This window comes from Lithobates pipiens, unplaced genomic scaffold (assembly GCF_037356315.1).
Source record: "Lithobates pipiens isolate NorthernLeopardFrog02 unplaced genomic scaffold, aLitPip1_a1.2 Scaffold_18, whole genome shotgun sequence".
NCBI lineage: Eukaryota > Metazoa > Chordata > Amphibia > Anura > Ranidae > Lithobates > Lithobates pipiens.
The window spans coordinates 381475952-381498199 of record NW_027507758.1 but is presented as its reverse complement, the minus strand read 5'-3'; the positions used below and the strand labels follow the sequence as shown (position 1 = coordinate 381498199).

At 43.4% G+C, this 22248-nt stretch overlaps 1 protein-coding gene across 1 annotated transcript in view; it reads left to right on the top strand.

The window, feature by feature from the left end:
* Window positions 1-22248, top strand: part of CSMD1 (CUB and Sushi multiple domains 1) — a 2539710-nt gene that overhangs the window by 2413873 nt on the left and 103589 nt on the right. Inside the window, exons 58-59 of the mRNA XM_077487775.1 lie at window positions 15554-15730; window positions 16043-16222. Coding sequence (XP_077343901.1) covers window positions 15554-15730; window positions 16043-16222 — 357 coding nt within the window. The remainder of the gene's footprint in view (window positions 1-15553; window positions 15731-16042; window positions 16223-22248) is intronic.

The window sequence follows — 22248 nt, the reverse complement described above, 5'->3', positions numbered from 1 at the left end:
TGCCTATAACTGAAAAAAAAAAAACAAGTTGGATACATGACTTTAATTTGATGACACAAAGGCTTGCTTGACCTTAAAAGGATAGCATTGTGTATTTTCATTAGTCGAATATTTGACTTAGAGTTTGTAACATGGTGTACTTTTTAATCTGACTTTCACATATTTATTTATTTTTTATCTTAAATGTAGAGATTGACTACTATAGGTTCTGTGTCAAACTGCTTAACACTTTTGAGATATTGGTCAACAAGGGAATGCATTGTTTTCAAAAAGTCAGCCAAACTATCATATTTGGTTTACTAAACAAAATGGAGACTTTGTGTCATGGTCAGGGGTCAGGCTTGGGGACCAGTAACGATAACAGTAGAATTGTAACGCACAAAACACAGCGCAAGGACCATGAAAGTATATACATTGTCCTCATAAACAATTCAGATGATGGTGCTGATGTCTCATCATATCCTGAACAATCGTCCTTTTATGATGTGGCAAATAGAGAGTACACTATAAAGGAATTCATCACATACTTAACAGAGTTTGTGATATTTCGTAAAGTATCCATGTAATCTTTTGTATGTAGGATATAGGGATGAGCCGAACACCCCCCGGTTCGGTTCGCACCAGAACTTTCGAACGGACCCCACGTTCGTTACGAACGTTAGAACCCCATTGAAGTCTATGGGACTCAAACGTTCGAAATGCAAAGTGCTAATTTTAACGGCTAATATGCAAGATACTGTCCTAAAAAGGGTTTGGCGACCTGGCTCCTGCCCCAGGGGACATGGGTCAATGCCTAAAATGTTTTTAAAAATGGCCGTTTTGGCGGGAGCACTGATTTTACTGACGATTAAAGTGAAAAAAAAGTGAAATATTCCTTTAAATATGGTGCTTGGGGGGTGTCTGTAGTATGCCTGTGAAGTGCCATGTGTTTCCCGTGTTTAGAACAGTCCCTGCACAAAATGACATTAAACGGAAATAACATCATTGAAAACTGCTTGCGGTTTTTATGTTATATCTGGTTCCTGCAATATGGTTGAAAATCATTCAGAAAAATGGCATGGGTAGCCCTCCCTGCCCATTACCAGCCTATTTGGGTCTTGTACGCATATTAAGGGGAACCCTGTACCCATATTAAAAAAAGGAAATGCGTGTGGCCCCCAGGCCCTATATACTCAGAACAGCAGTATACAGGCGGTGCAAACAAGACAGGGACTGTGTAGGTTTGTTGTGTTAAGTTGAATCTGTTTGTAATTTTCAACTGGTACATTTTTAAAGTGTAGCTCCAGTCAAAAAAACTATTTTTAAGCTTTTTGGAAAACATAGGGAATGGTTATCACCCCTGTATAATTTGTTTTGTCGTCCATCTTTTTTCATCTCACTTGCTGCTGTCTCCTTGTGTTTGCAAGTAGGAGATGTTTGTAAGTTGGATGTTTGAAAGTAGGGGCCTGCCCTATATGCTCTGCAGAAATGGCGGAACAAGGTGTTGGTTTTGCCACAACATTGTAAGCCCTCAAAGTGACTCTTTGTGGGCGCTGGAGCGCCCTGCTGTGAACGATTATATCAAGAATTGTAATTACATGCCATTGTTGAACAGTGGTAGAAAAATTGACCTTTGGTGGTTGTGGTGCTGGTGCCACAACACTATAAGTCCTCACCGTTACTCTGGGTGGGCACAGGAAGGGGCTCTCCTGTGAAATATTATATCAAGAATTGTAATTACATGTCCCTGTTAAACAGGGGCAGAAAAATGTGGCCTTAGGCACTGGTGCTGGTGCCACCACACTGCAACCTCTGCCATATACTCTAGTTTTATTGAAGGAATTAGCCCTGTTTTATTGCAGGAATTTGCAGGAAATAACCCCAATTGGGCTCAAATAGAGAACAGCTATGTAGGTGGATTATAGCGGTATGTACTGGGTACAGAGCACGCAGACAGCACGCACTATCTCCTAACACTACTGACTGCAAGCTCTATTATTAAAGATAGATCACTAGCTATATAGGTGACGTGAATATCGCGGTGTATACTGCGGTCAGGGCACGCAGACAATAACCAGAAAACAGCAGAGATAAAGGGGTATATACAGATGTATACTGTGCTGTGCTGGAGGCACACACAACTTCCAATAACTCCTGCAGATGGCAATTGGGCTCAAATAGAGAACAGCTATGTAGGTGGATTATAGCGGTATGTACTGGGTACAGAGCACGCAGAGAGCACGCACTATCTCCTAACACTACTGACTGCAAGCTCTATTATTAAAGATAGATCACTAGCTATATAGGTGACGTGAATATCGCGGTGTATACTGCGGTCAGGGCACGCAGACAATAACCAGAAAACAGCAGAGATAAAGGGGTATATACAGATGTATACTGTGCTGTGCTGGAGGCACACACAACTTCCAATAACTCCTGCAGATGGCAATTGGGCTCAAATAGAGAACAGCTATGTAGGTGGATTATAGCGGTATGTACTGGGTACAGAGCACGCAGACAGCACGCACTATCTCCTAACACTACTGACTGCAAGCTCTATTATTAAAGATAGATCACTAGCTATATAGGTGACGTGAATATCGCGGTGTATACTGCGGTCAGGGCACGCAGACAATAACCAGAAAACAGCAGAGATAAAGGGGTATATACAGATGTATACTGTGCTGTGCTGGAGGCACACACAACTTCCAATAACTCCTGCAGATGGCAATTGGGCTCAAATAGAGAACAGCTATGTAGGAGGATTATAGCGGTATGTACTGGGTACAGAGCACGCAGACAGCACGCACTATCTCCTAACACTACTGACTGCAAGCTCTATTATTAAAGATAGATCACTAGCTATATAGGTGAGGTGAATATAGTGGTGTATACTGCGGTCAGGGCACAGACAATAACCACTACACAACAGCAAGATAGGAAATCAGCCAAAAACGATCGGTGTGTACTGTGTTGAAGGTACACAGAACACCCACTGCTTCAGATGCCAACATACTACACGAGGCCGCCTCAATGGCGGCCTTATATAGTGTGGGGCGTGCACTACACAGCCTGAGCTATGATTGGCCACAGGCATCCTGCCTGTGGCCAATCATGGCTCTCCTCGCTGCTGGCGTTGCGATTGGCCAAGCATGCAGGGTCACAGTGCATGCTTGGCCAATCATGAGCCAGCAATGCACTGCGCCATCGCAGTGCATTGTGGGCCGTGAGAGCCATGCGAATTTTGACGCGAACAGACCAAGTGTTCGGATTTCGCCGAACGGACGAACAGCCAATGTTCGAGTCGAACGTACGTTCGACTCGAACACGAAGCTCATCCCTAGTAGGATGCACAAAGCATACGCTTTGAAAAAGAATAGGTGAGCATTGTAGGTTTATTAATCACTTGCCAACCGTGCTATAGTCGAATGATGGCTACACTGTGGCTCAATAAATCTGTGAGGACATACGGATTATGATAAATGGCCACTGACGGTGGCTGTTTAACACGTGTTTGCTCCGCCAAATGATGGAGCAATCACTTGTAAACAAACCGGCGTCATATCCGGTTCATCTATCCCCTCTCTGTACTGATCGGTACAGTGTGAGCAGAGAGGGGAGAGATCAGATGCAGCAGCGCTGTGGGCTGGATGTGTAGTGCCCACAGTGCTGATCTGTGACATGTCCTGCCTCATCCAACCATCCATCTATCCATGCTCAGCCATCCATCCTCATCAATACTCAGCCATCCATACTCAGTCATCCATCTATCCTCATCAGTACTCAACCATCCATGCTCAGCCATCTATTCATCCTCAGTAATACTCATCCATCCATCCATACTCAGCAATACTCATCCATCCATTCTCAGCAATACTCATCCATCCACCCATGCTCAGCCATTCCATCCAGCCCCATCCATACTCAGCCGTACAAAGCTGTACCCAGCCATACCCGGCCGTACCCAGCCATACCCAGCCCTACTCAGCCATGCTCATTCATGCTCAACCATCCCCATTTACAGCTCATCCATCTCCATTCATGCTCATCCATTCCACATCAGTTCTCATCCATGTCACATCCATGCCACTACAGTGCCTCACAAAACCATAATAGGTTGTCAAATTAGATTTGCAATTATGCCCCAAGAACACCTGATGGGGCTCCCTGCATGTTGGGCCTCTCTATGTGGCCAGGCTGTGTAAAAGTCTCCCACCTGTCGTATCACAGGTAGGAGTAGGAGAATCTATTTTGGGGTGTAATTTTTGGTATGTACATGCTATGTGTTTGACATATTGTATAAATGGACAAGTTTGTGTAAAAAAAAAAAAAAAAGCGTTTTCATTTTCTTTACACATTTTCCAAAACTTGTAGAAAAAAACAACATGTTCAAAAGACTCATTATGCCAAATAGATTATACATTGGGTTGTTTTTCCAAAATGGGGTTATTTTTGGGGCATTTTCTTTGTCCTGGTGCTTGAGGACCTTCAAAATGTAATGCCACATACACACGACCGGACAAACCACCGGACTTTGCAGTGGAGGTCAGCCGGACTTTCCGAACGAGCGGACTTGCCCACACACGGCCAATCTGCCGGACTATGGTGGGAGTCCGCCGGACTTTTGAAATGAGCGAACTTGCCCACACATGGAGAAAAGTCAGTTTATTTTGAACGCGGCTCCAGGTAGACGGGACTAGCGAAGGAAGTCAATGTCGCTGACTCCATCGGCAAGATTGACACCTTGCAAGCCCCGTCACCTGGTATGGACTTAGAAGGGAAGCCTTCGCCGGAAAAACGGCGTGGGGGTCCCCCCAAAGTCCATATCAGACCCTTATCTGAGCATGCAGCCGGCCGGTCAGGAAAGGGGGTGGGGACGAGCGAGCGCCCCCCTCCTGAGCCATACCAGGCCGCATGCCCTCAACATGGGGGGGTGCTTTGGGGAAGGGGGGCCCCACAGCCTCCCACCCCAAAGCACCTTGTCCCCATGTTGATGAGGACAAGGGCATCTTCTCGACAACCCTGCCCGTTGGTTGTTGGGGTTGCAGACGGGGGGCTTATCGGAATCAGGGAGCCCCCATTAATAAGGAGGCCCTCAGATACCAGCCCCCCACCCTATGTAAATGAGCATGGGGTACAATGTACCCCTACCCATTCACCTGGGGAAAAAAGTGTAAATAAAAAAACACAACACAAGTTTTTAAATGTATTTATTGGACAGCTCCGGTGGTCTTCTCTTCTTCCGTCTTGTGGGGTCTTCTTGCCGGACTCCTCCTCTATCTTCTGCTAGCTCTTTTACTAGCAGAGGAGCCCGGCTTTCTTCTTCATTGTCGCCGCCGCTGTCTGGGGGTCTTCTTCTGACTTTGGGTCTTGTCCCGCTCTTCAGGGGTCTTGTCCCCCTCTTTGGTTCTTCTTGCCGGACCACCGCTTTCTTCTTCCAGCTCTTTTACTAGCATTGGCCCGGTCTTCTGTTGCTGTCGCCGCTGCCTTCTTGCCTTCTTCTCTTCTTCTTCTACTTCTTCTACTTCTTTTCTTCTTCTACTTCTTTTCTTCTTCCTAGCGATGTTGACACAACGCTGTCTCTGGCCGCAATGGCAGGGAAGCGTTGCGACCCCGCCCCTTCTCCCTATATAAGTCACTGCACAACGTGTCCCTGCCATTGCAGCCAGAGACAGTGTCGTGTCAACATCACAAGGATAAGGGTCTGATATGGACTTTGGGGATCCCCATGCCGTTTTTTCGGCGTAGGGCTTCCCCTTTAAGTCCATACCAGGTGACGGGGCTCACGAGGTGCTAATCTCACCGATGGAGGCGGCGACATTGACTTCTTTCGCTAGTCCCATCTACCTGGAGCCGCTTTCAAAATGAACTAACTTTTCTCCATGTGTGGGCAAGTCCATTCATTTCAAAAGTCCAGCGGACTCTAGCCATAGTCCGGCGGATTGTCTGGTGGACTAGCACACAGATGGGCAGATTGTCCACCGGTTTGCCTAGTCCGGCGGACAATTTTGAGTCAAAACTTCTTTCTAAGTCTGCCGGACTTTTGGGAATAAAAAGTCCGCCGGAGCCCACACACAGACGGATTGGCCAGCTGGACCAAGTCCGCCGGATAGTCAGATCGTGTGTATGTGGCATAAGAGGTAGTTAAGAAATTATATGTGTAATTTATGCTCTAAGAACGCCTGATGGTGTTCCCTGCATGTTGCGCCTCTTTATATGGGCACGCTGTGTAAAAGTCTCACACATGTGGTATCGCCGTACTCAGGAGGAGTAGTAGAATGTATTTTGGGGTGTAATTTGTGCTATGCATATGCTGTGAGTGAGAAATAACCTGCTAATATAAAAAAAATGTGAAAAAAAAGAAAAGAAATCTTGATTTTGCAAAGAACTATGGGAAAAAAATGACAACTTAAAAAAAACTCACCATGCCTCTTACTAAATACCTTGGAATGTCTACTTTACAAAAAGGGGGATATCTGTACTTGGCTCGTTAAGGTCTCAAGAAATGAAATAATCCGTCAGTTGATCAGGTGTGAACAATTTTTAGAGATTGGTACCATAGCTTGTGGGCTCTATAACTTTCACAAAGACCAAATAATATGCACCAATTTGGGTTATTTTTTACCAAAGATTTATAGCAGTATAAATTTTGGCCAAAATGTATGAAGACAAATTACTAATTTGCTAAATTTTATAACAGAAATTAAGAAAAATGTATTTTTTACAGAATTATGTCTTTTTTCTTTAGTCTTGAGAAAGTTTAGGGAGATTAATTTCCTGAAGGAAAGCGTCTATCTCTGTTGAAGATGGTTGCATAATTGTAGAGTCATTTTTTAAGTTATAGAGCCTGTTATAGTAATGACTGAATGGATCAGTTATGGCTTGTGGATCAATATATTTTGTTTTAGAGGTAGGGTGAAAGAGATGTGATAGTTTAGATTTGTTATGATGATTTGTTATGATATCCCTGGATTCTAAGGACCATGGCTTTTCCTGCCTTATATCCTGTGGAGTAATGTTTAGCCTTGATTTGTATTTATTTTTGACTTTTGTCAGATGAGTCTAAAAGGAGTGCTCTCAGTTCTTGTCTGAGGAGTAGTCATTTTTCTTTCAGGAAGGGGTTAGAGTTGGTTTGGTTTTGATTTTCTATGTGTTTAATAGAGGATTTGATGGTTTCTTGATGCTGTGATCTCTTCCTCTTCTCTCTGGCACTTAACTGAATAATGATTCCTCATATGAACACTTCAGAGTAGCATTGTTGGCCCACGTACACACGGTCGGAGATTTTGGCAACCAAATCCGGCATATTGGCAACCAAATCCGGCATACACACGGTCGGGCCAAGTTGGCGAAAAATCCGATCTTTCAGAACGTGATGACGTAATTTCGTTACGATGGGACTACATTCAGGCTAGTAGCCAATAGCTTTGATGTAGGAATTTGATCTGAGCATGCGTGGCACTTGGTCCGATGAAAATGCTCTACACATGATCGGATTAGGTCCGTCCGGCCCAGTTAGTCGGGAAATATTTCCAACATGTTGGAAAATTGGGTCGGACGGAGATTCGGACGGAATCAGTCCGATGCATACCACACACAGTCGGATTATCCGACGACACGGTCCGATAGGACACATTCCGACTGATTCTCCGACCGTGTGTACAAGGCTTAGGAGGTAGTTCCCTTGTTTAGCTTAAATAATTCTTTTATGCTTTCATGTAGATAGGTGGAGTATTTGGGCAAGTTCAGGATCGATGATTTAGCTCTAAAAATCCTTTTAGTTGGGACAGATAGTAGAGTGTCAATGGTGATAGTAACAGGTACATGGTCAGACCATGTAATTGTAGATATAGTTGAATTTGTGATATTGGGTAGGAGCCATTTGTTTTCTAAGAAATAGTCAATCTAAGTGTATGAGTTATGGCGATGGGAAAAGAAGGAGTAATCAAACTCAGTGGTATGGTGGCATCTCCATACATCAAACAAGTCACTGTTACTTATGAAAGTGCCCATTGAGGAAGAAAGTCTGTGGGAGTGTGAAGAAGTATCCAGTTGATTGTCTGGTACCATGTTGAAATTGCTGCACGTAATGAGGTGCCCTTGGCGAAATTTCCAAACTTTTTAAATCAATTTAGTTAGAAATCTTATTTGCTTGGATTTGGGAGCATATACATTTACTATTGTACATCTGGTGTTGTTCAGAGTGCAGTCTAGGACAAGGTACCTGCCTTTAAGTTCAGCTAGGCTATCATGTAGCGTGAAGGCTATTGTATTTTTGATAGCTATCAGTACTTTTTTTTTAGTAGGTACCAAGGCCTGTTTGTTCTTCATTGGTTTTAAAATATGTCCCCTGTATGCATATGATGTCACTCTGAGATACTTGTGCTGTACACCATGGGGGTGACCTTTTTTTCCTGGATGGTTCAATGCCTTGGTTTTACAACAGGAATTTTAGCATTTTGCAGAAGGTTAAGGCAGCTGTATAGAATTATGTATTACTCACAGTTCGATGAGAATAGATGACCGGGTTCCACGGTGTAGATCTCTCTTCGTACCAGGTGTCACTAAAGAGTTGATTAGATGATGCTTAACTTGTTTTCTCTCTATTGCTCTCAAGAAAGGGGGTACAGATAGGGAAGAATGAAATAAGGTTATATGTTAATAATGCGATTGTTCACCTGTGCATGCAGGTGATAACTAAAGTGAACCCAAGAAATAAAAAGGAAAAACCAAAACAACAGGAGACAGCAGCTGACTTTGTCATAGGCTGCTGTGCAGCAATAGGGTACAAGTATGTGAAACTGTTTGCAATGAACAAGGCATCCAGCCGGAAGTGGATAATACTTTGGGGCCTCTAATTTGACATGGGTTTGTCCTTGCCAGCATGGAGGTTTACGGTGGAGGGTTGATTATTCTCTCTGTGGTTGATTTTTTGATTTGATATGGGATGTGTGCTGCACCAAATGCGCTCCGTTAGGTTGGAATGAGGTGGCATAAGTGGGTCAGGAATGATCCCCCAAGTGTGCAAAAGCTGGAAGCCTCCTTCTACCATATAGATGTTGTGTTTTACTCAATTTTTGGTGACCATTATTTTGGTGGGGGATTTTGTGGTTATTGAGCGGTTTAGTAATGGTATTATATAATTGCGACACAAGCCATATTGTAATTGAAAGTTATTAAAATATACCTTTCCTTTTCAATCTGCAGCGCTGTAATTTTCTGTAAAATTGAATGCACTATCGTAACCTGGAGGTGTTCTGTACACAGTTGGTATAAGGAAAGCCTACAGAAATGTCAGCTTTTAGGCAATCTTTGCAACAAAAAATTTATTTTTAGTAAAGTGCTCCTAAAGAGTTAATCACTTTTAAAGAGATGCAGACCTTGCAGCTTTCCTCATTAGAATCCTGCAAGTTCAGAAGCTGATCAATAATGAAAAAGTCACTGTCATTCAGAATCAGTATCCAAAAGAAACAAGTAGGATTCTGTAACAAAGTTTGTTAAAGTCCCTGAAATGTACATTGATCACTCAATTTAAGAACAATAATGACTACTTAAGAAGTGGTGCTTTAAAATCTAAGACCTTATTTTGACAGAAATAAAATTCATGTCTTCATTAGAAATTGTACCTTGCTTGGTGATAATGAGATCCCTAGCTAGCCACCACTGTATCTGACTTGCTGAGCAAGACTATCATAATTTTTAAATTATTTCTAACCTTTAAAGGAAAGACGCTGACATTTATTTTAGATCTTACTAGAAAAAATAATATAGACATTAATATCTTACAGACATAGATGAAAACATCATTATCAAGAATGCTATATGTTTTCAATACACTAGATACATTTTAATTAGTCTAGTGTACAGTATGTACAGTATATATTAATTGTTTATATCATGTTTGCCTTTGGTGATTTCATTCTAATTTACTTTTCACAAATAAGAAAGTTAAGCATTTATTGGCTATTAAATCGGTCATTTCACTCTGTAGCCTAAGTACGCTGACCATTATTATATAGGCTCGATGATATTAGACACCATTTTTACCAACCTTTTCAGTCTCTTTCTTACTTTATATGTTTTGCTATCATTAAAAAATAATTCTTAGTTTTTTTTTGTTTTTGTTTTTTTTATAGTGGTTGCATAGTGGCTAAATAGGCCAAAAGAGTTTAATTTGCAACAATAAGGCACTATCACTATTATGCAAACACATTACATCCTGTAAACATAGTAATAAAGCACATATATTTTGACAATTGCATGCAGCACACATGCAACAAACAGTCAGTTATTACAATTCACAAGCCACAATCTGCTAATTTAACAGCATGCAGACCACTAATAGGCAATTGTGACAATATGTGGGCAACAAACAGTAATTGTGATTAAATGTACACAAACAGTATGCAGACAAAAAATAGGCAATTGTGACAATTTATGGACATCGGCTGGGCAATTATGACAATTTGTTGAAAATAAATGGACATTTGTGACAATATTAGGACAACAAATGGGCTAATCATGACATTGTGGACAACAAAAGGGCAATCATGGCAATATGCAGAAAATCAATTGGCAATAGTCACAATATGATGACAACATTAAATACTACTTACATCTTATTTTGGCACTTATACATGCTACCTAACTGACCTTTAAATCTATTTGGGTAAATATACAGTTATAGTCCTCTGTCCATTATATGTACCAGGTGGTGGAAAAAGGTGATTATGCTAATCGAATATACATTCCCAAATAGACCTTAAAAAAAAAAAATAGTAGCAGGGAACTTACCTTTGCTGTGTAGATATCCTTATTTTAGCACAGTTTGCTTTGCTGTTTTGTGGAATCTCTAACACTTTTTAAGTGTCTCAATGGCTCATTCATGTTACTTCTTCCTGGTCTTACATCACCCTCAGCCCATCACTGCTGCTAAGGGATCCTTGTTTGACTTTGAATAATGCCGCGTACACATGATTGGACTATCCAGCGGACAACCTGCCGGACTTTGCAGCAGAGGTTCGCCGGACTTTCCGAATGAGCGTACAACGCACCCCATACTCATTCACATAGGGGGCCGGAATCTGGGGTCCCCTTATTAAAGGGGCTCCCAGATTCTGATAAGCCCCCCGTCCGCAGACCCCAACAACCAAAGGCCAGGGTTGTCAGGAAGAGGCTGCTATGGAGTTTGGGGGGACCCCCACGCCCTTTGTTCGGCGTAGGGCTTCCCCTTTAAATCCATACAAGGTGACGGGGCTAACAAGGTGTCAATCTCTGGCGATGGAGGCAGCGACATTCACTTCCTTCGCTAGTCCTGTCTACCTGGAGCCATGTTCAAAATGAACAGACTTTTCTCTGTGTGTGGGCAAGTCCGTTCATTTCAAAAGTCCGGCGGACTAGCAAACAGACGGGTGGATTGCCCGCCGGTCTGCCGAGTGGAATTACATGGATGTATGTGGAGTTACACCCCAAGATACATTCTGCTGCTTCTCCTGAGTATGAGGATACCTCATGTGTAAAATTTTTGGGAGCCTATCTGTGTACAGGACCCCAAAAACTAAGCACTGCTTTCGGGCTTTCTAAGGGCATAATTTTTTATTTCACTCCTCACTACCTATCATCGTTTCAAAGGCCATAAAATGCCAAGATAGCACAAACTAAATAATCAGTAAAATTATAAAATTTTAATGTAATAAGAAATGAAAAAATATTCATAAACAATATAGCACAACCCCCCCCCCCCCCCGGAAAGTAGACACCCCAAGCTATCTGCTGAGAGGCATGTTGATTATTTTGCAGATCTTGCTTTTTGTCACAAGGTTTTGAAAATTGAAAAAATAATTTTTATTAGTATTTTCTTTCTTCATAAATTAGATCTGCAAAATACTCACCATGCCTCTTAGCAAATACCTTGGGGTATCTACTTTGCAAAATTGGGTAATTTAAGGGAGTTTTGTGCTATCTGGACATTTCAGGGCCTTCATAACTGAGATAGGTAGTGAGGAGTAAAATCAAAATTTTACTCCTTTAGAAATCCTGAAGGCGGTGATTGGTTTTTGGGGTCCTGTACGTGGCTAGGCTCCCAAAAAGTCCCACACATGTGGTATTCCCATACACAGGAGAAGCAACAGAATGTATTTTAGGGTGTAATTCTACATATAACCATGACATGTTTGAACAATATATCATTTAGTGACAACTTTGTGTAAAAAAAAAAAAAAAATGTAATTTCCCGAAACTTGTGTCAAAATATAAAATATACCATGCACTCAACATGCCTCTCATCAAATAGCTTGGGGTGTCTACTTTCCAAAATGGGGTCATTTTGGGGGGTTTTGTGCAATCTTGGTATTTTATGGCCTTCAAAACTGTGATAAGTAGAGAGGAGTGAAATTAAAAATTTACACCCTTAGCCCTTGTACACACGGTCGGACATTCCGACGGAAAATGTCCGATCGGACCGCGTTGTCGGATAATCTGACCGTGCGTGGGCTACATCAGACTGTTTCCGCCGGAATATCCGACCAACAACGTTTTAATGCTGGGCTATAAAATTTTCCGACAACATGATCCAATTGGACTTTGTCCTATCATTTGTAGAGAATTCAGATCGGACAAAGTGCCACACATGCTCAGATCAAATTCCTAGACCAAAGCTATTGGCTACTAGCCTGAACATAGTCCTGTCGTAACGAAATAACGTCATCACGTTAAGTACGATCAGATTTTCCGACAACTTTGTCCGACCATGTGTATGCCACACCAGTTTTGGACAAAATCCGATGGATTTGGTTGTCGGAATGTCCGACCGCGTGTACAAGGGCTAAGAAATCCTGAAGGTGGTGATTGATTTTCAGGGTCCTGTACATGGCTATGCTCCCAAAAAGTCTCACACATGAGGTATCCCCATACTAAGGAGAAGCAGCAGAATGCATTTTGGGGTGTAATTCCACAAAGTGTAATTTTCCCGAAACTTGTGATAAAATGTAAAATATTCCATGGACTCAACATGCAAATAGCTGGGGGTGTCTACTTTCCAAAAAGGGGTCATTTGGGGGGGGGGGGGGGTTGAACTGTCCTGGCATTTTATGCACAACATTTAGAAGCTTATGTCACACATCACCTACTCTTCTAACCACTTGAAGACAAAGCCCTTTCTGACACTTTTTGTTTACATGAAAAAATATTTATAATAACAAAAAAAAATCATAATATATTAAAAAAGTTTTCATTTATTATATATAGGACATTTTGTTAAAAACAATGACAGATAAAGCTGTCTCAAAGTAGTAGAATATAGTAGCAGAATGCAAGATCAAAACCTATACAGACCATATATCATATATGACGAGAAAACCGTGGTAGTAACACCAATTTTAATAACATAATTAATTCAACAGAGTACTTAAATTGAGGTCTACACTTGTAATTCAATTAGACAAATAGCAAAGCTCTACATGTTACGCGACTTGCTATAGCTATGCTAGCTATAAAAAAATAAACTAGCTAAACTGCTTCACCCGTGACACTTATACAGTGATCACAGGTGACAGGGGGTAATCAAGGGGTTAAACCTTTATTGGGGGGTTAACGCTGATTTTTGTCACTAATGACACCAGTACACTATCAAAAAAATATGATTGCTGTACTGGGTGACACAGTGACAGTTGGCGAAGGAGTTACAGTAACTGGGGGGGGGGGGGGGGGGGGGTGATCAGGGGTGAATTGTGTGCCTACCTGACTTGGTGTCAGTGTAGTGTTGTGCAACTCACTTTTAGATGTTATCTCTCCTCAGTCTAGAACAGAAAATATTAACATGAGGAGAGATGACATAACTTCCCCTGTCAGTGTTTACAGTTACACGACAGGGGAAGGATCTCATTCATCAGAACTGATTACCAGGTCCGGACCAGATTTTATTGGCCTGGGCCTGGAGATTGATTGATTCTGGATTGAATCCGATCATTGTGGCCACAGAGGGGGGCACGTGCCCAATGTAGCATAAGGGCAATTCGCCTTTCCGTGCCAATCTGCCACAGTACAACTGCAGTGGCTGGTCGGGAACAGGTTTAGACCCTTATAAAACAGATTTTTGTGTTTTTGTTAAATCCATTTTTTGTATTAGTTTAACTAAAATGCAATGCTTTGCCAATAGAAGCTGAACTCCAGCTAAAGTTCCTCCCCCCAACCACACCTACCATCATTCCTGAAGCCCCTGTACAACTTTTATTTTAAATTAATTTTTACATAATTTTATTCCTGCAGTCTTTTGATATGGAACAAGACCTTCCTCTTCTACTCTGTCAGTGGTAGTGGGTGGACCTTCTTTCCAGATTGAGTGACTCTCACATAATGTGTAAATTTTGTTCAGTCCAGTAGTACTGTGAGCCCAGGCTGTGTGACGACCCAGGGTGGGAGGAACATGACCAGCTGAGCTCACAGATAGTGGGATAAATAATGTTAACCCTCTTTCATCACAAAAGACTGGTGACATCTGCGATAATGGAAGTCTCGAATCCCAGCACTGCCTTCAGAAGGTGATAGGCAGAGATTTTCCAGCTCATGGGACATCAATCTAAGCATAAGCAGACTGAGAGTTATGGTCACAGAGGCAGTTACTCTGTAGTACACCCATTTACAACCACAAACAGTATCTGTCACCATGTGTTTTAACAGAAACATGCACCAATCATAGTATCGACTGTAACAATTTTCACATTAAAAAATTGTCTGTGACACTCACTGCCACGCTCGACAGGAAGGTAACACAGCTTGAAATATGTTATCTTTTTTTAATGAAAAGTAAGAAAAGAAAACTATCTGTGAAGAAAAATATATAATCTCTAGCTCAATATAGGTTTATGATTGCTATTAGTTTTCCAGATTTCTGCTAGTATGGTTTCATGAACCTAAGCAATATTTCTTTTAGTGTGGGGGCATTCAGTCTTGTCTTTTATTTTTAAAATTGTTGCCCCACGCTGAAGCACAAATCTGAATTGAATTGAAATGTTTTGTGGCCAATTTGTAAACTGGAAAAACTAGGGTGGTACTGTGCTCAGTGTGAATTCCCATTCTTTTCACCCAGTTTGGGATTTATCAGACCTCATCATCATAACATATTGTGATGTAAGGGAATTATTACAAGGGACAGCTCCAGATTGAAAGTGAGTATTGCAACAAATACTGCTGTTTTTTTCCCTGGACATCTTTGTATTTTAATGAATTTCTGCTTTAAGATCCTAAAAGATATTGTTGTGATTGTTTTTTTTTGTACCAAATAATTAAATAAGATTATTCGCTTTAAATATAAATAACATCTTTTGACAAACATGATAGATAAAAGATTACCAAAGATGTATGTTGTAAAAAGAGTAAGTACATTTGAAAAAAAAATGACCCACAACCTTTATCAATGAAAAATGCCTAGAATAAATAATGTATATTTGATGACTGTTTTGTATGATAAATGTAAACTTTAAAATGCATCTGTGCTATATAAAATGAATGTGCCTGCTTTAATCCTACCTGTCATTTCTCTACAAGTATGCTGATTTAAACTCCATCTTTCTGACAGCGGTATCCTGTGGAAATCCTGGAACACCAGCCAATGGCATGATAATTTTCAGTGATGGAATACTTTTCTCAAGCTCTGTCATCTATGCCTGCTGGGAAGGTTACAAAACATCAGGGTTAACCACTCGACATTGCACTGCCAACGGAACCTGGACTGGAAGTGCTCCAGATTGTTCAGGTCAATAGTCAACTCACTGTCAAAGCTGATTAGAAAAGTGTCAAGTGCTGTTTAACTAATGCATGGAATGATTCTTCATTTTCTCTTGTATTTCTGATTCTTTTCTGCTTATTCTCCAATCAACATGGCTAATAATATGTTTTTGTATAATAATCTCTAATTTACATATTCTACATTCTACAATTTTATATTCTAGTAGGATAATATATTTCACTCATACTTTAAAAAGTTGGTTACAATGGCAGCACAGGGAGAATACAACATATCAATGCATAACACTGGTCTCTGATTATGTGTTATTTTCCCTTTCAGTTATAACCTGTGAAGATCCAGGACCTATTGCTAATGGTTTTCGGATAGGAAACGATTTTACATTTAATAAGACAGTAAATTACCAGTGTAACCCAGGGTACCTAAGAGATCCTTTCACCTCATCACCCATGATGTGTGGCAAAGATGGCACCTGGAATCAGACAAAACCAACATGTAAAGGTCTGTGAGACTGGATCTTTTATACTAGCTGTGTCAGTAATCTTTAATCCATTTATACTTTTTTATTTTAAATTCATTTTTTTTATTTTAATATTTAAATGTAATTTGACATGTAATTTGACATGTAATTCAATAGAAGGTACTTCAATTTACTTCCCGATGGATATTTATTATTCAGTTGTTTAGATAAAATGCTTGAAAACTACTAAGCATTTCAAAGCATAACCTGCCTTCAACACAATAGTTCATTATGTATGGTAGGGATGAGCTTCGAGTTCAAGTCGAACTCATGTTCGACTCGAACATTGCCTGTTTGCCTGTTCAGTAGTGATGGCCGAACGGTTCGCCCGGCGGTCGTTTCGCGGCGAATTTCCGACTTTCGCCGTCCGCGGGTTCGAACGCCTTTTTCCGTTGTTCGCCCCGGCGGACTTACGTGTTTAATGTATACAAGAACTTTAACCTTTCGTGACACGTTTATCATGTGTTACAGGACAACCAATTGAGACATGACAGCTCATGGACACTTGGACATTCCCCCTAACCTATAAATACACCCGATCCGGTGGCCATTTTACATTCTTTCTTCTGTCACTGTAGGGAAAGGATCCTGTGTGGAGTAGGGACAGAGAAAACGCTAGCTATTTGGTACACAAAAGTTCTTTTCAGGACTGGTATAGGTGTTAGGTCAGCAGCCTGAGTTTCTTTTGTCAGTTTAGATAAAGGGACAGAGCGCTGTATGCTGCTATTTTAGGGACAGCTCAGCCAGATTAGTCTTTCTTCATCATCATCATCATCATCATCATTAGCTGTTACTATCAGGTCCACAAAAGAGCTGTTCCAGCTAATCGTTCCAGCCTACTCTTTTTTGCCAATTTGTATAGGGACAGGCAGGAAGCAGTGTGTCAGGCAGTGAGGATAATTTTAAAGACTTGCTGTTACTATTAGTTCCACAAAGGTTCTTTTCAGGACTGGTATCAGTGGTACGGTAATAGGCTTGTACACGTATAATATTCTTTCTTCCAAATATAGAAAGAATATTATACTTGACTGCTGCCCTTCTGCTGCAGTCTGCTAATCATTCACAACTCACTTGTTCCACAAAGCTCTTTATCAGGACTGGTAACTTGGTCTGTCTAGGGTGCTACGGTACATAGGCTTGGGTGCGGTACAGTCTGCTGTTCTGTAAGGACCGCTATCGGTCCACAATAGATAGGGTTGCCGTGCACTACTGCTGACCGCTGCCCTATACTGCAGCAGTCCTTCATTGGTATAGGGACTGACGTACAGTCTGCTAATCACTAACACACAACCTGCTTGGTCCACAAAAGTTCTTATAAGGACTGGTAACTTGGTATAGGGTGCTACGGTACATAGGCCTGAGTGCGTTACAGTCTGCTGTTCTGTAAGGACCGCTATCGGTCCACAATACATAGGGTTGCCGTGCACTACTGCTGACCGCTGCCCTATACTGCAGCAGTCCTTCATTGGTATAGGGACTGACGTACAGTCTGCTAATCACTAACACACAACCTGCTTGGTCCACAAAAGTTCTTATAAGGACTGGTAACTTGGTATAGGGTGCTACGGTACATAGGCCTGAGTGCGTTACAGTCTGCTGTTCTGTAAGGACCGCTATCGGTCCACAATACATAGGGTTGCCGTGCACTACTGCTGACCGCTGCCCTATACTGCAGCAGTCCTTCATTGGTATAGGGACTGACGTACAGTCTGCTAATCACTAACACACAACCTGCTTGGTCCACAAAAGTTCTTATAAGGACTGGTAACTTGGTATAGGGTGCTACGGTACATAGGCCTGAGTGCGTTACAGTCTGCTGTTCTGTAAGGACCGCTATCGGTCCACAATACATAGGGTTGCCGTGCACTACTGCTGACCGCTGCCCTATACTGCAGCAGTCCTTCAGCGGTATAGGGACTGACGCACAGTCTGCTAAACACTAACACACAACCTGCTTGGTCCACAAAAGTTTTTATAAGGACTGGTAACTTGGTATAGGGTGCTACGGTACATAGGCCTGAGTGCAGTACAGTCTGCTGTTCTGTAAGGACCGCTATCGGTCCACAATACATAGGGTTGCCGTGCACTACTGCTGACCGCTGCCCTATACTGCAGCAGTCCTTCATTGGTATAGGGACTGACGTACAGTCTGCTAATCACTAACACACAACCTGCTTGGTCCACAAAAGTTCTTATAAGGACTGGTAACTTGGTATAGGGTGCTACGGTACATAGGCCTGAGTGCGTTACAGTCTGCTGTTCTGTAAGGACCGCTATCGGTCCACAATACATAGGGTTGCCGTGCACTACTGCTGACCGCTGCCCTATACTGCAGCAGTCCTTCATTGGTATAGGGACTGACGTACAGTCTGCTAATCACTAACACACAACCTGCTTGGTCCACAAAAGTTCTTATAAGGACTGGTAACTTGGTATAGGGTGCTACGGTACATAGGCCTGAGTGCGTTACAGTCTGCTGTTCTGTAAGGACCGCTATCGGTCCACAATACATAGGGTTGCCGTGCACTACTGCTGACCGCTGCCCTATACTGCAGCAGTCCTTCAGCGGTATAGGGACTGACGCACAGTCTGCTAAACACTAACACACAACCTGCTTGGTCCACAAAAGTTTTTATAAGGACTGGTAACTTGGTATAGGGTGCTACGGTACATAGGCCTGAGTGCAGTACAGTCTGCTGTTCTGTAAGGACCGCTATCGGTCCACAATACATAGGGTTGCCGTGCACTACTGCTGACCGCTGCCCTATACTGCAGCAGTCCTTCATTGGTATAGGGACTGACGTACAGTCTGCTAATCACTAACACACAACCTGCTTGGTCCACAAAAGTTCTTATAAGGACTGGTAACTTGGTATAGGGTGCTACGGTACATAGGCCTGAGTGCGTTACAGTCTGCTGTTCTGTAAGGACCGCTATCGGTCCACAATACATAGGGTTGCCGTGCACTACTGCTGACCGCTGCCCTATACTGCAGCAGTCCTTCATTGGTATAGGGACTGACGTACAGTCTGCTAATCACTAACACACAACCTGCTTGGTCCACAAAAGTTCTTATAAGGACTGGTAACTTGGTATAGGGTGCTACGGTACATAGGCCTGAGTGCGTTACAGTCTGCTGTTCTGTAAGGACCGCTATCGGTCCACAATACATAGGGTTGCCGTGCACTACTGCTGACCGCTGCCCTATACTGCAGCAGTCCTTCATTGGTATAGGGACTGACGTACAGTCTGCTAATCACTAACACACAACCTGCTTGTTCCACAAAAGTTCTTATAAGGACTGGTAACTTGGTATAGGGTGCTACGGTACATAGGCCTGAGTGCGTTACAGTCTGCTGTTCTGTAAGGACCGCTATCGGTCCACAATACATAGGGTTGCCGTGCACTACTGCTGACCGCTGCCCTATACTGCAGCAGTCCTTCATTGGTATAGGGACTGACGTACAGTCTGCTAATCACTAACACACAACCTGCTTGTTCCACAAAAGTTCTTATAAGGACTGGTAACTTGGTATAGGGTGCTACGGTACATAGGCTTGAGTGCGGTACAGTCTGCTGTTCTGTAAGGACCGCTATCGGTCCACAATAGATAGGGTTGACGTGCACCACTGCTGACCGCTGCCCTATACTGCAGCAGTCCTTCAGCGGTATAGGGACTGACGTACAGTCTGCTAAACACTAATACACAACCTGCTTGGTCCACAAAAGTTCTTATAAGGACTGGTAACTTGGTATAGGGTGCTACGGTACATAGGCTTGAGTGCGGTACAGTCTGCTGTTCTGTAAGGACCGCTATAGGTCCACAATAGATAGGGTTGACGTGCACCACTGCTGACCGCTGCCCTATACTGCAGCAGTCCTTCAGCGGTATAGGGACTGACGTACAGTCTGCTAAACACTAATACACAACCTGCTTGGTCCACAAAAGTTCTTATAAGGACTGGTAACTTGGTATAGGGTGCTACGGTACATAGGCTTGAGTGCGGTACAGTCTGCTGTTCTGTAAGGACCGCTATAGGTCCACAATAGATAGGGTTGACGTGCACCACTGCTGACCGCTCACCTATACTGCAGCAGTCCTTCAGCGGTATAGGGACTAAGAGTTTTGTCACAGGGTCATTTAAAAAATGACATGCAGAGGAAGAGGCAGGCCCTTCCGCAGGGGTGGTAGGGGTAGGGCAGGAGCAACAGGCTTGAGCCAAAGTGGGAAGTTGCAGAAGGTGCGTTCAATTACTTTAAAGGATGCACCAGACTTGGTTGAGTGGCTCGCTCAGCCTTACTCTTCTGCACCCTCCTCATCCTCTCGATCTGCACCCTCTTCTTCACTCTCTGCTATGTGCACCCCCAAAGACACTACCACCAACAACACGACCACCACCACCACCACCACATACCTTCCGCTTGAGTCACTGGAATTATTTTCCGATCCATATCAAGAGGACATTTCTGATGCGCAGCCACTCTTGGTATTGGATCAGGAAGAGGAGGTAGCAACAAGCGCTACTCAGCAGTCTGACGCCAGTACCCAGATCAGCCCAAGGAGGAGGTTGGTCCCCGGTGTTGCTGCCTACTCTACTTATAGCGGTGGGGAAGGTGACGTTGATGATGACGTGTCTAGTGATGTCACGTGGGTGCCCACAAGAGAGGAAGAGGAGGGGAGTTCAGAGGGAGATATGGACCAGCAGATAGGGAGGAGAAGCAGCAATGACTTACATTGCACAGCAGGGACAAAGCAGACTGCAAATGTATCAGGAGCGAGTCATCGACCATGTACGGTCACATCTGGCGCTCCCAGGACACCGGCACATGGCTCCGCAGTGTGGGCTTTTTTTAACGTGTCCGCTGCTGACAATAGCGTTGCCATCTGCAATCTTTGCAGTCAACGCGTTAGTCGCGGTAAGCCCAATACTCACCTAGGGACGACCGCCTTAAGAAGGCACATGAGCAGCCATCACCGAGCCCAGTGGGAGCAACGGAACACACAAAGCCACACTGCAGGCTCTCACCGTCCAGCCTCGTCTTCTACTTCTCCTTCTCCTCTCTCCTCACAATTGTCCTCCACTCCACCTTCCATCACGCCAAGCTCACATTTTTCTGCAAAAAGGCAGGCTTCCGTGGGCCTAATGTTTGAGCGTAAAAAAATGATGACGCCGGATAACCCTCTTGCCCAACGGTTGGCGGCTGGCTTGTCAGAACTCATAGCCCGCCAACTACTGCCATATAAACTGGTGGACTCGGAGGCCTTTCGCAAATTTGTGGCCATTGGAACACCACAATGGAAGGTCCCAGGAAGGAAGTATTTCTCAGAGAAGGGCATCCCAGAGCTATATGGCCATGTTCAGCGGCAAGTGAATGTATCTCTGGCACACAGTGTCGGTGCCAAGATACATCTGACCACAGACACGTGGTCTAGCAAACACGGGCAGGGAAGGTATATCAGTTTTACTGCCCACTGGGTGAACCTTCTGACGGCCGTCAAGCATGTAACCCGTGGCACCCGTGTAGATTTGGTTTTACCGCCACGGATTGCATGCAGGCCTGACTCTTCTTCTCCTCCTCCTACTCCATCCTCCTCCCTCTCCTCCTCAGCTGCCTCCTCCTTTTCCGCTGCTAGCGTCTCTTCCACTGCACCGCCCAAGCTCCCCAGAACCTATTCCACATGCCAGGTGAGACGTTGCCATGCCGTGCTGCGTCTGTTGTGCCTGGAAGCAAAGAGCCACACTGGCCCGGCACTCCTTTCAGCTTTGCGTTCACAGGCAGATGAGTGGCTAACACCGCTCAATTTGACAGTTGGTAAAGTGGTGTGTGACAACGGTGCCAATCTGCTTAGCGCATTGAAACAGGGCAAAATCACGCACGTGCCGTGCATGGCACACGTCTTAAACTTGGTCGTGCAGCGATTCCTTGTCAAATACCCTGGGGTCCAGGACATCTTGCGGCAGGCAAGGAAAATCTCGGCCCATTTCAGAAGATCTTACACGGCCAT